The sequence below is a fragment of the Podarcis bocagei genome (genome assembly GCF_964188305.1).
Source record: "Podarcis bocagei genome assembly, chromosome: 1".
Lineage (NCBI taxonomy): Eukaryota > Metazoa > Chordata > Lepidosauria > Squamata > Lacertidae > Podarcis > Podarcis bocagei.
In genome coordinates, this window is record NC_138125.1 from 81,403,603 (window position 1) to 81,420,058 (window position 16,456).

A 16,456-nucleotide genomic window follows, 5' to 3' on the forward strand; every position below is an offset into this window, starting at 1 on the left:
TGAGAATTATTATTTTTTTAATTCACAGAATAATCATCACCACTCCATATACAAACAGTTGCTGAAGATGGCAGCTTTTCTTCACCCTCAGCAAACCATTAAGATTTCTGGCACCAGGTCTACAAAATGCAACGGAAGTTACAAGAAAAAAAGTATATACATGTAAAATACATTATGAAGTATTTAAAAATAATGGCATTTACATTTTGAGAGAAATTTCCATCCATTGCCCAGTATTCGTGGGCAGATGCTGAGGGTCCCAGTGTCTTGCAAGGGTCCACTCCCCCAAGTCCCCTGTGGCTGCACCTCGCTGCTATCCGTTTGCTCACTCAGCCATCCAGTTGGGCAAGTGACATTGAGCCAAGGAACAGCAGCAGCTATTACCACTCACTAACTACCCTCTCCCAAAAGTGGCAATGAATACTGTTCCTCCTCTTTCACCCAGCCAGTTCCTTTGCTTGCCAACCTCCAGCCCCATGGGAAAGTGAGCAGGAAGCAGCAATGGCGTGTGTGTGTGTCCTACCTTAAATATCTTGCCCAAGGAACCCCAAACTGTGGAGCAAACAATTGTACAAGGTTTGTACTTTTGGGGAGAAGGCCCTCATTGAGGCAGGATTGTTTCAGTTCTCTTATGTGTATGAGCGTGTATATAAAACAAGCAGCAGTTCCTTGCAGTACCTCCATAGCTGGTGGAAAGTTGCTTAACAGAACAGGAAGCACATACATAGATTCCTCAAAGGAAAAGGAAAAGGGCTTTTTATGTTCTAGTACGACATGTCATTTTAGGGGGTGAAATTTAATTTTGGCAAATTAAAGTTTCCATTTGATGAAGAAGCACATAAACTGCTTTTTTTGGGGGGGGGTAATTTTACTGTCTGTCGCAAAGGGCAGCTAGGCAAGTAACTATGTACTGCCAATCAAGTCGCAGCATGATAAATACTGTGTATTTTGTGAAAACTACAGTAGCCGCCATTTTCAGTGACTGGTGGGGATGTGAGATTTCTGTGGCTGTGAGAGGTTGGAAACCTGGATGAAGGTGGTGTAGGTGGTTGCAATGTATGTGAATCATCACCCCCTTTCCTAGAAAATCCAATCTATATACCACTGCAAGTACATTTTACAGTTCCCATGACAGGTTCAGCAGAATCCATTAATAACAGAAGGTATCAGAAAGGATGCTATGCACTTTTCCAGTGGCTGGAATACAGTTGTATAAAACAATGCAGATATCTAAAGCTGCTCTCATGAGGATTAGCTTTCCTGACCTCTTCAACAGGAAAATTTACTGAAGACACATGCAAACAATCATCCTTTAAATTAAAATCTTTTTTGAATATTCTCTATCGCTAGCAAATAAAAAAATCTTCCAGCTAACAGCCTTCACCTGTGGAAACAGACATAGACTCTAATTTAGAATTTGCTTCTTAGAAATTTCAATTGAGATAGGTATAACTGTCCCCCCCCGACCCATGAGACAAACCAGAATAGCATTTGACTGTGAAAGCAAACCACTTTAGCAGTCAACCCAACAATAGTTCTGCTAGGCTACTTAAAAGAGGGAAAGGAAATTTTTAGTCCTGGCTCCTTTAAAAAGTCAAGTTCCTGAGAGAAGTTTAAGCCTTTGTTTTGAACATATGCCTGGATTTGTGATTGGGGCTTTGAAGAGATTTTTATTTCACACTTACTCATTCTCTTGAGATCACTGCAGGGTGCCCCATGGAACAGTGTTGATTTAGGATTTAGAAACTGCAGGGAGAGGGAGAGTCAAGCTCCTAACCCAGGTGGCAGCTATTGAGCTGACAATGCCACAAATCTAAGAAAGTGTTTATTTTAGTAACCTTGGATAAAAACGAAAGAGTTCTGTTCCATTTTAAGTAGATTCAATGCCCACTTTTGAAATAAAACACAGGAATAGATTTGTACCACCGCAAAAGGCCTAGGGCAGGGATAGCCCAGTTGGTGCCCTTCTGATGTTCTGGACTACAACTTTCAAGCTCTGGCTATAGAGCTGATGGGAGTTGTAGTCCACAACTTCTAGCGGCGTCCAGATCTTGGAAACCTCCAGTATCATCTAGTTCTGGCTTCATTGTATTTGCACCTGTAGCTGTACTCCTCTCACCACGCCCACCTCATATACTCTGATTCCATTTCCTGCTTGTACACAGCTATTAGTCAACAGCAGAGTACCATATCATTTTACAATACAAAATGTAATTATAAAGCCACACAAGCTGACTTTGGTAAGCCCCACATGCTTAGTTTGGATCTGAGAGTCAAATGGGTTTCAAGAGGGAGCTATGTTCTCAGACTTGTTGGGTGAAGGCAGTTCCTTTTGTTGTCAGAAAGAAGCAAAAGATGGCCCTGGGGTTTTGCTGAAAAGCAGGCAGATATGTTTATTATTTTCAGATCTATGGAGAACCCCTCAAGCTGCAACTAAAATATCTGTGTTTGCAACGCACAGAGCTTCTCTGAGTTGCCTACACAGAAGTCAGTGAAGGAAGCAGGAGGCAAACAGAATGCTATTTTCCAGTGTTGAACGGTAGAATGGAAGCCTTTGTGGAACAAGTTGGTCATCTTTCCTTCCAGAACAGCAAGTGCCTGCAAGTATATTAGCATGACAATGGATGCAGCCTTAAAAGAGGAAGAAATAACTAATTTGGGTCAGGGCCATAGCTCAATGACACAACATATGCTCTGCAAGCAGAAGGTTCCAGGTTCGATCCCTGGTTTCTCCAGTTAAATAAAGAGCAGGAAATGAACACGATGGACCAAACTGAGATACTGGAGAGTTGGCTGCTGGTTAAGACAAATAGTACTTGGCTGGTTTGACCATTGCCCTAAAGCAGCTTCTTATGTTCCTACTTCAAGAAAAAAAATCTGCCGGAAAGGAGGAAAGATTTGAAAGTGCTCCCTGCTATGACATCTACACACCAATAAAAAGTCAGTTATCTGAATACTGATGGTACTAACGACACAGGAAGATTGGTGGTGGGAGAAGCTGTCTTATGGCACACTCGATGGGCTTCTGGTCACTAACAGTGCAATCCTATGCACGTTTACTCAAAAGTAAGTCCTACAGTCCTCAGTGGGCCTCACTTCTAGGAAAGTGTGCATTGTTTTGCAGCCTGAAGCTCCACGATTCCATGAACTTCCCTATTCTGTGACCTCAGTGGTTCCTGCCATGAAGTCATATGGCACTGCTGCTCAATGTAAACAGAACTCTCTTCTAATCAAACCTTTAATCAGCCACTTGCAACATGTTCTTCTATTGATCCTGACTGTACTGTATAGAAAACTGGTGGGGCCACTGGCCTTGGTCCATTATGGAAAAAGGTCAGGTGCCTAAACCATTATGCTGATGGACAGGAATGAGCAATAACATACTAGCAAGAGCCGGGAAGATGAGAACACATCTTAATCAGCCTTTTGCAAAACTTGTTGTAGATCCCACCACCCCTCCTTCCAACAAGGCTGACTCAACAAGACTGCGCTGGGACAGAGCTCCGCATCAAGAGTCCAGCCTTGGCAAGGGCATCCACTTTTCCTTGCTTTCTTGGGTGCCCAAAAAAAATAATCAGACCATGCAACCAAAGGAACATTCACAGCTGCCTTTCCACCAGGATTTAGAAGACTAATCTCTACAAGGAGAAAATGTGGCGCATCAGCCTTAGCTATGGAATTTGCTGCCACAAGATGTGGTGATGGCAACCAGCAAAGAAGGCTTTAAAATTCACAGGGGGTAGGTCTATCAATGGCTATTGGTCATAATGGCTAAATGGAACTTCCAGCTATAGAGATAGTATACTTCTGTATACAAATTGCCAGAGCTGGAAACAGGGAAGGGGGCAAATTATTGCCTTCATATCCTGCTGGTGAGCCTCTCAGAAGCATCTGTGTGGCTCCTGTTCAGAGCAGGATACTGGACTAGGTGGACCTTTGGTCTGACCAAGTTGGGTTGGTCTTATGTACTGCTGTACCACAAAGCTGGTCTAGGGTCACCCTGTGACCTTCCTGCCTTTAAAGGTAGTTAGGGGAAAACAACACCTTTCCTAACAATGCACAGGTCTCTGGACTTGCCAGTTCACCAGCTCTGCACACTCTCCATTGCCAACTCCAGCTGGTCCCTGCAAAAACTGCCCATCATTTCACAATGGCCTGTGCAGAAGTTCATTCCGGGATGTAGTCCCTGAAGGAATTGAAGCTCAGGCTCCTGCCACCCGAGGCCAGAGTCGAGTTGGCATGAATCTTTGGGATCTTTTCCATTAGTTTAGACACTGCTCGCCTCTTGAAGGACCCTGGGGAAAAATGACCTTGCTTCATCAGCTCATTGTATAAAGTGTTGAAAACCACCACCGTCTCCTCATAGCTGTCCCTGGTAGAGATCTCGTAGAAAGGATGCTTCAGGGCCTTGGAGAGGTTCTCCCCATCCTCAGAGGACACCATGCGGTCAAACTGCAGGTCCTTCTTGTTTCCGACAATCACGACGGGCGGCTCTCCACTCGCGCTGCTCCGCTTTGGGCTGGAATGGATGTGGTTGATGAGGAAGCAGAGCCTCATGACTTCGTCGAAGCTGCACCTGTCAGTGACAGAGTAAACCACAGCAAAGCCATCTCCCCACTTTATCTTCTCTTCAATTTGTAGAGAGTCCTCCTCCTAGGACAGAGAGACCAATCACAAATCTGTATAAGCACGGCACCTTCTTTGCAAAGAGCTCACAACATCTGTACACAATGACCAATGGTGGTTATGTACCCCCTTTCCGGTCACTGGTTCTCCTCTGCAGATTGCACCATTCCCCACCCAGCCCACTTGACAGTTGTTCGGTGGTCATTCAGGTCCCAGATTTGGTCGGCCACAATTCATCTACTTTGGCCAACAGAGAGAGAGAGAATGAAATTATAAACTCACAAGTGGGACCTGCAACAAAAAGGTTGTAATGTGAAGAACTTCTGTTCAAGTCTCCAGCTATTCCATTCCACGGCCCCAACAACAATCAATCACCTTTCTACGCCCAATGGGCATCCTCAGCCATCATGGGCTGTTGGGTGTTTTCCCCTAAAGTTTGTTGTGCTTCTGCAAGCCTCAGAGTTCCCCTGCGCTTGCCAACACCTCTCCCTACATGCAAAGCAGATGCTCTGTAACTGAGCTCCCACCCTTCTCTAACAGTCCATGCTACATTCTGTCTGTGTCTTTAAAATGGGACAAGTTAGATTTAAATTCAAATGTGCAATGTTGCTCAGGAAGGGAGAGCAGTACAGTTGTGTCTAAAAGTAACTTTCTTGGAAACAGACATTATTGGTGAAATAATGTAGGCATTTATTTATTGTATGAGGACATACTACCATTTTATAATGGCATTGTGATTTGCTGTTATTTTTATTTATTATAGATTAGTAATTCTTTATTGTAATTGGTAAGTGTAAACTGTTTGATTATTATTTGCTGATGTTTAATTTTACTGTTTACTATTAAAGTCTAATGGATTATTGAATATTGCTTTATTTGATATAAGTTGTTTATTTTAAAGTTATTCTGATTTTTTTATATTGGATCAGATTGTTTCTATTAATGTTTGATGTTTTATTACGTTTTTATTTGTGTTGGAAGCTGCCCAGATGGGCAGAGTATGTATGTATGTATGTATGTATAAATAAATAAATAAATAAATAAATAAATAGATGATAGATAGATAGATAGATAGATAGATGACAGATAGATAGATAGATGACAGATAGATAGATAGATAGAGAGATAGATAGATAGATGACAGATAGATAGATAGATAGATAGATAGATACCGTAGTTTTCGCTCCATAACACGCGTTTTTTTCCTCCTTGAAAGTAAGGGGAAATGTCTCTGCGTGTTACGGAGCGAATGCTTCCCTCCTCCGTGGTTTCCAGCGGGAGAAGAGCCGCTGAATGGGGAGAGAGGGACAGAGTGCCTGCTTTTTTAAAGGAGCAAAGCGGGAGGGGAGAGGAGCCGCTTACACGAGTGTAAGCGGCTCCTGTCCGGTTGGCTCCTTTAAAGCAAGCAGGCTCTCTTGTATCTCTCTCGTCCCTACTCAGCGGCTCTTCTCCCGCTTTGCTGGAAATAGCAGGAAAGATTTTCAGCTCGCTAAGGGGGGGGGGAGGAGGGAGAGAAGCAGAGCCTGCTTGCTTTAAAGGAGCAAAGCACTGTAAGCGGCTCCTGTCCACTCTGTCCCTCCAGCAAAGGTTTTCAGCTCGCTAAGGGGGGGGGGAGGGAGAGAAGCAGAGCCTGCTCCACGTGTGCTTCTTGTCCCTTGAGTGCTTTTCCTTCCCTCCCCACTTAAAACGTGGTTACAAAGCACAGATCCACATGGATCCTCAGGATTTTTGCACTGGGTCACCCCAAATTCACCATCAGATCACATAGCATGTCCATGTCTACAGTTTGCACCAAAAAAATCACGCACCCACTGTTGCCTGGGGCTGCAGTGGTGCAAAAACGTGGTTACAAACATGGATCCTCAGGATTTTTGCATTGGGCTACCCCAAACTCACCGTCAGATCACATGTCTGTGGCCACAGCATGAACCACAAAAATCATACATCGACTGTTTCGCTTAGAATATTTTTTTTCTTGTTTTCCTCCTCTAAAAACTACATGCGTGTTATGGTTGGGTGCATGTTATCGAGCGAAAAATACGGTAGATGATAGATAGATAGATAGATAGATAGATAGATAGATGATAGATAGATAGATAATGTCCTTTTTCCAGTAACATGTTGAGACTTTGCCAAAGTAGAGATTTGAATCTAGATCTTCCTGGTCATAGTCCAACACTCTAACCATGTAACCAGGACATTGGCTCCTTTTTATCGGAATAAAAGTTACAGCAACTATGTGAGATCAGTCAGTATAATTCCAGTAGAGGGGTCAAGGCTAAGACACTGGCTGGACAGTAAGTTCACAACTAACACAAATTTGGTCCGGGGATTTCCAGGCTCATTGCGCACCCTTTTAGCCACTACACTGTTTACATCTCAGAAACATATTTCTTAGGGCACTCTCTTTCTTAGGGCTGGGGAAACCCAGCCAGGTGGGATTACTTACCCTTTAACACAATTTAACTGCCCACTTCATTTACAGAATGAAAGTGGGTAAGGGGACATCCAGCTTCCACCTCCACCGTTTTATTATTAGTTTATGTTTCAGCATGAGACCAATGGTTCATCTTAGCACAGCATCCTGTTCAGCACAGCAACCAACGAGATGCCTCTGAGGTTTTTAATGGCTGGAAATGTTTGCTTTTGCTTTGCATCTGTCTTTTTGTATAGTTTGATTCTATTTTGGATTTGTCTATCTTGTCTAAGCCATGTTGAAGGCTTTTAGACATAAAAGAAACCTAAAAATACTGATTAAAAAGACAACAGCAAAGTAAGACTTGAAGGGAAGGGAAGAGCCCTTTCCTGCTACTGTTTCCCAGTAACTGGTATTCAGAGGCATGGTGCCTCTAGAAGCAGAATATAAAAGGACCCCTGACCATTAAGTCCAGTCGTGACCAACTCTGGGGTTGCGGCGCTCATCTCGCTTTATTGGCCGAGGGAGCCGGCGTACAGCTTCTGGGTCATGTGGCCAGCATGACTAAGCCGCTTTTGGCGAACCAGAGCAGTGCACGGAAACGCCGTTTACCTTTACCCGCCGGAGCGGTACCTATTTATCTACTTGTACTTTGACATGCTTTCGAACTGCTAGGTTGGCAGAATATAGCCATTATGAATAATAGCCATTGTTAAGTCTCATTCTCTGTGAATTTGTCCAATTCCCCTTTAAAGCCATCTAAGTTGGTGGCTGTCAAAACATATTGTGCCTGTGAATTCCTTAAGTTATCTCTGCACTGGGGAAAGAAGTGCTTCCTTTTGTTTGTCCTGAATCTCTCGCCATTCCGCTTTACTGGATGGCCCCAGGTTCTGATATTATCAGAAAGAGAGACAAAATGCCTCTACTGACTTGGTCCACAACAGCCATAATTATATGCATCTCTGTCATGTCCCCCCTTTACTTGCCTTTCCTCTCTCCAAGATAAACAGCCTCAAATTTTATGGCCCCAAATTTTATAGCCCAAGCCCTCTGGGAAATTTTGGTGGCTTTTTTCTGGCCCCTTCCCAGTCCCCTTGTTTTGAGATATAGTGACCAGAACCTTACCTGTCCTGCTGTATCAAGAATTTCAAAATGCACCATCTCCCCATCGATGACAGCTGTGTGCCTATAAATCATCTCTGTGGAACATAAAACATGTATGAGAAATCTGTTGGCATATGCACAGAGCAGAATTAAAAATAAAAGCTAGCAGTAAGCTGTGGAGAGTGCTCTCTTCCTTTGTCTGCCTTCCTGGTTCTGCTCACAAGCAAGTACACAGCCCAGCATGAAAACCCCCCTACACGTCTTGCGCTGCTGAGAAATCTTATGCACCTGTATTTTTTTATTAACCTCATCATTAATTTTTATATACCACCTTTCTATTCGAGAACTTCCAGTGCAGTTTACAATCAAAATATAAAACTCAAGAAAACACCATAGCCTGTTATTGAACAGACAAAACTCTTCAAACCCAATAATTTATTTATTTTTAAAGGATTTTGGTGGGCATCAGGTGAGCCTTCCAAAGGAGACAGCTCCACAAGTGGGGTGCCAAAACAGAAGAGCCCCTTCCCAAATGCCCCCTGCCTCACCTCAGACACAACAAGGGCTCTCAGAGAAGGGTGGGGTGTAGAAGGAGAGAGGAACTAAAAGTGTGAGGATCCAGAAGGAGAGATGAAAAGTAGATTTGTGTGTGTGTGTGTGTGTGTGTGTGTGTGTGTGTAAATGGACAGAGAGGCTTGTAGTATGCAGGCCACACTGGCCACGCTGTGACTGTGGATCGAAATATAGCCCATCATCACTGACAAGTTCATTACGAGCTCAATACACTGCCCAGCCTCCTGTTTGCAGCATGAGCTAAAGCTTCAAAATGGAGAAATTCTGGGACTAGTCTTGGTGGGGTGGAGGAAGGACCATGAAGGTAAAGGGAACTTTGCCAGTGACTTAAAATGAAAGCGCACCAGTTGTTCTGGCAAAACTCAGCCCAAGGAAGGCAGAAAAGGCCACCTATTGAACAAAAGATGCCCTGAATGGCAGCTGTGCACAGCTACATATTTCTTCCCAAACACCTTGTTCTCACCTTGAAACCTCACATGCCCTCTAACTATGAAATGTCCAGGTTCCCACAAGCCTTATTAAGTCATCTTGGCCTCGAGGGCCATTCTTCTCCTGCTCAAGATCTATGTGTTGATAAAGGAGTCTGTCCATATGCACTGTGAATTAAAGGGTGGGGACGTGCCATATATTGTCTAGTCACATTGTGAGGAGAATAATACACCCAAAGGCAGGCAATTATGCCTCTCTGTCAAAAGGAAAAGAATAAAGGTGATTCTCTCTCTCCCTCTGCTTACCCTCCCCACCCACAGCCCTCTCTGACTTCTACAGAGCAGCCAAATTACTCTATTTTGTGCACAGTGAATTCTGTGACATGCCGTGCAATCCTATGTATGCTTGCTTGCAAGTAATCCTCACTGTGTTCAATAAGGTCTTATTTCCTTTTTAAAAAAAAAGTGTGCATAGGATTTCAACCCAGCCCAAAAATAAAAAATGCTGAAAAGACAAGACAGAAATGGCAAGTTGCTTTTCAGCTGTGAGGGGCGAAAAATTCTGAAGAAAAAGAAGAAAACATCAACAGACCTTTTTAGTAACCATTCAGGAAGCTGCAACCCACACGATGTTATTTCCACACCATCCTCAAAAGGCCAGATGGACTAACAGCATAATCCCTAAATATGTAACTCCAAATGGAGGTGTTTATGTTGCTATTACAACAACACAGCAGGAAGCCCTACTGAGGGCTCCAGTATCCCAAACTAGTTCCTGTTAGTTCTTCAAGCCCTTCACAAATCACTCCATCTCTTTTCAGAGTTATCAGCTTCCAGTTCTGTCCAAGGCAGGCTTCTTTGCCTTGTTGAAAATGCAGAAATTTCAGGACACGTGCATGTTATCTAGGTACCTGATCTGAAGAGTCTGGAGGTTGGGGGAGGGACAGCTCTTGCTTTTGTGCAGAATACCTCCGCCATCAAAGAAAACAAAAATGAGGAAATGTAGGACTGAACAGGTATTAATCTAATTTTCCATGAGTTGCTCCCAAATTGACAATTGGGGTGTGGTGGGGGTGGGATCCCTTGCAGATGGGAGACTATCAGCCTCTCTAGGCTAAATGACAACATGTACATAATGACCTAAATTTTCAAAATGACTAGTGAATTGGAGGCAAAGTAGGCTTTCTGGGGAACTATGAAAGGATTTTCAGATGGTGCTTTGCTCTATTATTATATTCAAAGAACAGACACTCAGCCCAGCGGAGATTCAGCTTGATTGGTCCAATATCAAGGCATTTTCTAGAATGTAATTGCTTGGTAAATGGAGCAAGATGGCAATGGAGAAATGAACAAAGTGCTAGGTTCTCTTTGCACTAAACCTTCAGCTCAGCACCATAGCATCTTGTCCAATCGTTGACATTATTTTCACCAAGTAGAGAGTCCATTGTTGCTGTATGAAAGTAGTAGCACTAGTTAGCCTCCCCGATTCCATCATAAGAATATAGGCTGCTGCCTTATAATGAGCCAGACCATCTAGCGCAGTGTTATCTAACACCGACTGGCACCAAATTTTCAGGTTCTCAGACAAAAGTCTTTCCCAACCATACCTGGAGATTGGACCTGGAACCTGTTGGATGCAAAGCATGTGCACTATCATTAAACTATCACCCTCACCACTTCCTTCAAACAGTTTGTATTTGAGAGCTAAATGGCAATTGCTCTTGGTGCTGGAGCCAACTCTCCAAAATAAAATAATAATAATAATAATAATAATAATAATAATAATAATAATAATAATAAACCATCTACCACCACTCTGAATCAGTACAAGAGACATAAGCCAGAAGCGAGACTTACCTAGAGTTGGGTCATAATCACCAATAAATCGCTTAGTGATGAATCTCACTGTCAAAGCTTCATTGGAAAAAGGAAAAGTAAACATGATTAATGGAATAAACCAAAACAGAAATAACAATAGTCTACAGCAACCTCCCACAACCTGATGACCTCCAAATGTTTTGGACTACCATCCCCCTCAACCACCATGATTCCTTGTTGTCAGGGATGACATGTAGAGGACACCCAGTTGGGAAAGCCTCACCTAGAGAATATCAAAGCACACATGACCAAGGAACCAATCAGTGGGTGAGTCTTAAGGACATGACTGTTGGCAGGAGGTTTTGGGGACAACAAATGAAGATAATGAAAGGGGTGCACTTCCAGGTGATGGGCTGGAATAAACAAATGCACACACACACACACACAGAGGGAGAGAGAGAGATGCACTTCCTTAGAAGCTTCCCACATGAAAACTGAAGTGGAATTTACTTTTGAACAAAGTCCTGTGAGCTTATACAACTCCAAAACACACATGGTGTCACAATGAGCATTTCAATGAGCATTTACTTTGGAAGTAAACAGATAGAGGCAGCAAGGTGGTGGATAGATTTCCTAGGCTCCAAACTTTCTTTTGAGCAGCTTGGAATATTGCTAAGCACAAGAAGCACAATGGTGGCTCATTCTCCAAAACTCAGGAACAGTCAGGGGTGGAATGCGGTGGGCAGAAAGGAATGTGTGAATGCTACTAGGGGAGCCATGTGGAGGCTCACTGCACAGTTCAATCCAGCGCTCCCACATCCTTTAATCTGGAGCTCTTCCAGGAATGGCGTGTAGAGGTTAATTCTGACATTAGATCTGCCAACCACTGTTTCTTAAAGCACATGAAGGGAAGTAGCCATCATTCTCTCTCTCAGAGACAATATTGTCTCTCTCACAGAGACAATAATATGCAAGAATGAGCCACGCCTCTTCTCAAAAAGCTAGCAAAAGCCTTCTCTGTAACCCACCCAACACCTAAAATTAAAATATGGAAGCGTGGCCTCAGAAGCAGCAAAACGCCAAGCCGAGACAAATAACATCAGGGTGGGGAAGGGGGTACAAGTCGAAGCCTGCCGTGAAGATACAGCATACCCTCTCAAAATGAGGGTGGGAAGAGTATTTCGAATGAGGGCGAGAATGGACAAGGCAAAGTTGTCAGTGCAGGAAACCGCCTTGACTGCACGTAGCCTGCAGCCCTTCTCTTCCCTGCTCTGCAAGCTAACCAGATGCCTTTGACAGCGAACATGCCACACTCGTGACACACACACACACACCACAGCCTTTATGCCTGGGAATCTGTACCCATCACTCTGGGGAGAACAGGAGGAGATATTTTGGTATGACCCTTTGCTCGTCCCCGAGGGAGTTTGCCTTGTTTCCTCCTACACAATAGAAGAGTGAGTCATGAAAACTTAAGGTCTTCTTTCCATCATTATAGCTGGGTAGGCAGAGGGAGCAAAAATAAAACCATTTGGAGATAATTTTTATTTTCTCATGTGCACCCACTCTCTGGTCTGTCTAAAAAGAGTATGATGTGGGATCATCTTATACACCAGGGTAATTAAAAACCTTTCATCTGGGATACCTTGTTTGCCCCTAAATTTCAAATCCCTTTTGTGCTGAATTAATTTGGTGAAAAAGGCATCTGCTGAAGCAGTAATTTGGCCCAATAGGGTCCTTAAAACATTGTGGTTCTCTATTCTTTCTGCTATTGTCTTATCTCCCAGCATATAAGAGATTCAAAGCTACAAAATTTAAGTAAAAGTATAAAATGTAAGTAACTTACAAAGGAAATAAGCACTGGACCCATCAGAATAACAGTTTCCATACACTCTTTTTTTAAAGAAGGGGGAAAATGGACACCATAATTTGAACATAATATGCCTTGTATGGGCAGCTTTAGTAATCAGGAGTCCTTTCATATTCCATATAGCTCATTCTTCTAAGTTTAGGGGTAAGGAAAAGAGTAAACACACACCACAGACCAAACTATCACTTACAGCCAGAAAGAACACAAAGGACTGGATTATCCAAGCACTGGTTATCCTTCCAAGTACACATTCAGAGAACTCTGTACAGAACAGCCAGCCAGCCGGAGGGAAGAGTTGCAGACAAAGATAACACACAGGGTTGGGAGGTTAAAGAATGTAGGTGGTTTTGGCAGAGGCTGAGAGAGGCAGAAAAAGAGATGGGTGGGCTCCTGTTTGTGAAAGGGAGATGTGGTTATGGCCCAGACGAAGCACAAACTCTGTGGGTCCCCATCATTTAGGGAGTAACTTTAGAAATAAGGTTCCCATAATGAAAGAGCTACGGTAGCTGCACGGTGTTTGTTTCTGAGCCAAGGACAACAGAGCCTGGAAATTCAATTGAGAAAATGCTAATAGGACCCACAAGCATGTTAAGATCTTGCACGCCCTCATATTTTAAGGACCATCTATACACACACAAGACCAGTTGCCAGCAGAGGTCTACTTAGATGGCATACAATCTGCTTTATTCACACATCAAGTTTTGACAGTAATAGCTTTTCCAGGATGGAACTTTTCCAGTAGCAGTCCCAAACCTTTGCATCCTCCATCCCACAGAGGTTATGCAACTTCTTGCATTGCTGTCCTTTTGGAAAGGTTGTAAGACTTCTTGTTTTGTCAATTTTTTTTGGCCAGTTGAGGTGCAACGTTTCCTGCTCAATAAACCCTTCTTCATTAAGCCAGGAGAAAGCGCTGGGGCTGCATGCTTCCCCCCACTCCTCATAATCATCCTCCAGGATAAAGCTGTGGCTTTGGATCCTAGTTGGTAAGTCAATATTAAAACACAGTCCCCCCATTTAAGACATAACGAGACTAGGATCACAGCATCCAAGCCAGTGGAGGAGGTCAGGATGCAAAGGAAGAGTGTACAGACCAGACAGCTGTTTCTGGTTTACAAAACCATGGTTTAGGGAGCCAGGAATGTTATACAGTGCATCTGAAAAGGCCATACATGTTTATTATATGTTTTAACTTTGTTATTAATGCTTTTGTCTTGCAGAGGATTTTTTTGTAAACTGCTTTGGTGTCTTTGAAAAAGTGGTATAAAGATGTTTCACTAATTAAATATACATACAGTATATATTTTAAAAGCCCCACAAGATGTAGCAATAGCCACCACCTTGCATAGCTTTAAAATGAGTTTAGACAATTTTTTAAAGCTGGGAAGTCAAGCGTCGGAGGCACAAGAAGGGAGAGTGCCGTTGTGCTGGGGTCCCATTAGCATTAGGTTGGCCACTATGAAAACAGGATTGTGAATTAGATGGGCCACTGGGCTAATTCAGCAGGGCTACTCTTAATGTTTTTAGGGCTCATGTCTTGTTCAACTTCAAAACTTTTCTGCAGGTAGTAAGAGGTAGAAATATCACTGGTTTTACCCCAAATGTCCAAAAGCACATAAAAAAAGGTGGTGATGGTTATTACGCTCTCCTCGTGCAGCTGGCCCTGCCCTTAGGTAGAGGGAAGCAGCTGCCCCAGGGAGGTGACTTTTGAGTGTCAGGAAAGGGCAGAAAATTGTTAACAAAGCATTGGTTGTTACTCTTGTTATTCCTCAAAACTGTGCTGCCAGGGAGGGGGAGAGGTGCTTGTGGGACAGTCACTTGTGGGACTTTCTGCCTCAAGTACCAAAATAACCCAGCTGGCCTTGGATACCACACATCTTACCTAGGGTGGATGAGCAGGACACAATTTGTCACAATACCACAGATTACCACAGGTAGAGATATTAAGGGTATGTACTGGATGGACTCAGCAGATTGACATTTTCTCCACAAAAAGAAAAGAAAAAGGAACACAACAGCCTCAGGAATTGTCAGGACATGTCAACCTGCTGTCCTTTCTAGGTAGCACAGAGCAACACCAGCAACAATTCCTCACAAAAGTTGCCAGAGGTTCTTTTTGTGAACTCAAGAATGCATAATGTACTGTAATGGGTTTTATTTATTGTTTTATTACTGCATTTGTTATGATTACTGGATTCTACAGCACCCTAAAATCCAAAAGGGAAGACAGGCAGTATAAATTTGTTGTTGTTTTTAAAAGTAAATATAAAAATGGCTGGAGGGAAGTGACTCATCACCAGATTAATCTTTCTTCCATCCAGAACACCGTGTCATACATCTGCATATATAGAGCTCAATATTTAACATGATCCTCTCCACAGATAAGAAATGTGCAGTCACGAATTCATTACCAGAGAAATTGGTGCTAAGACATCATGTGAAAAGATACATTAAAAATCAGGGCAGCAAGGGGCATGCGTCACCGTTACCAATTCACACATATCACTGGGTTTGTTTGTTTGTTTTTAAAAAAGCCGTAATAGATGTTGGCTTAAGCAAGATTTCTTATTAAGAATGAGACATAAATCTGTATCTGTGATTGCACTCATCTATGAAGCAGCTACAGGTATGGGGAGCCAATGGGCAGGAACAAACATCTTGCCTTGCCCAGGAATACCTGCAGGAGCTTTCCCTTCAGGACTTTGGGTTTGAGGGGATCTTGGTGACGTGCCCTCTAATAAGCCTTCATCTGTAAGGCTGGGCTCTGGCAGAAGCTCTAGTAGCCAGTGGTAGCAGTCCAATTAGCATCAGGCAGCTGAGTCTGCAAGCTGCCATTTTAAACAGAGTGATGTGGCACAGTGGGCACTGACTGAAATCAGACAGTGCTGACTTAAAGCACTGGATTTTTCATTTTCTAAACATTTAATTTCTAATATATGCAAAAATACATGGTAAAACAAATATATAATATCAGGGCCGGCTTAATAATGAGCCAAGGTGAGGCAGGTGCCTCAGCGACAGGATGGGAGGGGCGGCAGATTTGGATCAATTCAAGATGCTACAGAGCACTTGGTAGACTTTGCACACATAAACAGTGACGGGATGGGCACTAGGACCCAGGAGCAACCTGGAGTCTATCAAGCAGCGGATTGGTTGACCACTAAACAAGGTCCAGGACATGCCCACCAGAGTGGCAGCTAAAGTGACTAATAGTTAAGCATCTGCTCAGGCAGTCTGCTGGCATAAGGAGGCTGCAGGCAGCGCCTTTCCAGCCAGGGGAGCTTCTCTGAGCTCCTTTTATTTCTCATATTGTATTTTATTGTTTTAAAATTTGAATTCTATGGAAATGCAATGTATAAGAAGTAAACGAAGCAATCGAAGGAAAATGAAAACCAAACAGCAAAGCACATTATGATTGCTACAACAGACAGAAATGTTATTAAGTGGTCCATAAAGCCCCTCTGGTATTTTCAAGTGGTCCTTGGGGAGGTGGAAAGTTTGGGGTCCACTGCCCTAAAGAACTTACCCACCACCAAGAATGGCCAGTCATGTATCATCAATTGTGTTTCTGCCCTTCTCACTTTATGTGCTTACTGAAGGTAATATGCTTCCCCCCCCCCCGGC

General features: G+C 43.2%; 1 protein-coding gene across 1 annotated transcript in view; it reads right to left on the reverse strand.

The window, feature by feature from the left end:
* Nucleotides 1–16,456, reverse strand: part of LOC308597119 (ras-related and estrogen-regulated growth inhibitor-like) — a 27,071-nt gene continuing 10,615 nt past the window's right edge. The window contains exons 2-4 of the mRNA XM_081212670.1: nucleotides 11,005–11,061; nucleotides 8,168–8,241; nucleotides 1–4,653 (exon numbers count right to left, since the gene is read on the reverse strand). Of these exons, the coding sequence (XP_081068796.1) occupies nucleotides 4,168–4,653; nucleotides 8,168–8,241; nucleotides 11,005–11,061 (617 nt within the window). The 3' untranslated portion in view covers nucleotides 1–4,167. The remainder of the gene's footprint in view (nucleotides 4,654–8,167; nucleotides 8,242–11,004; nucleotides 11,062–16,456) is intronic.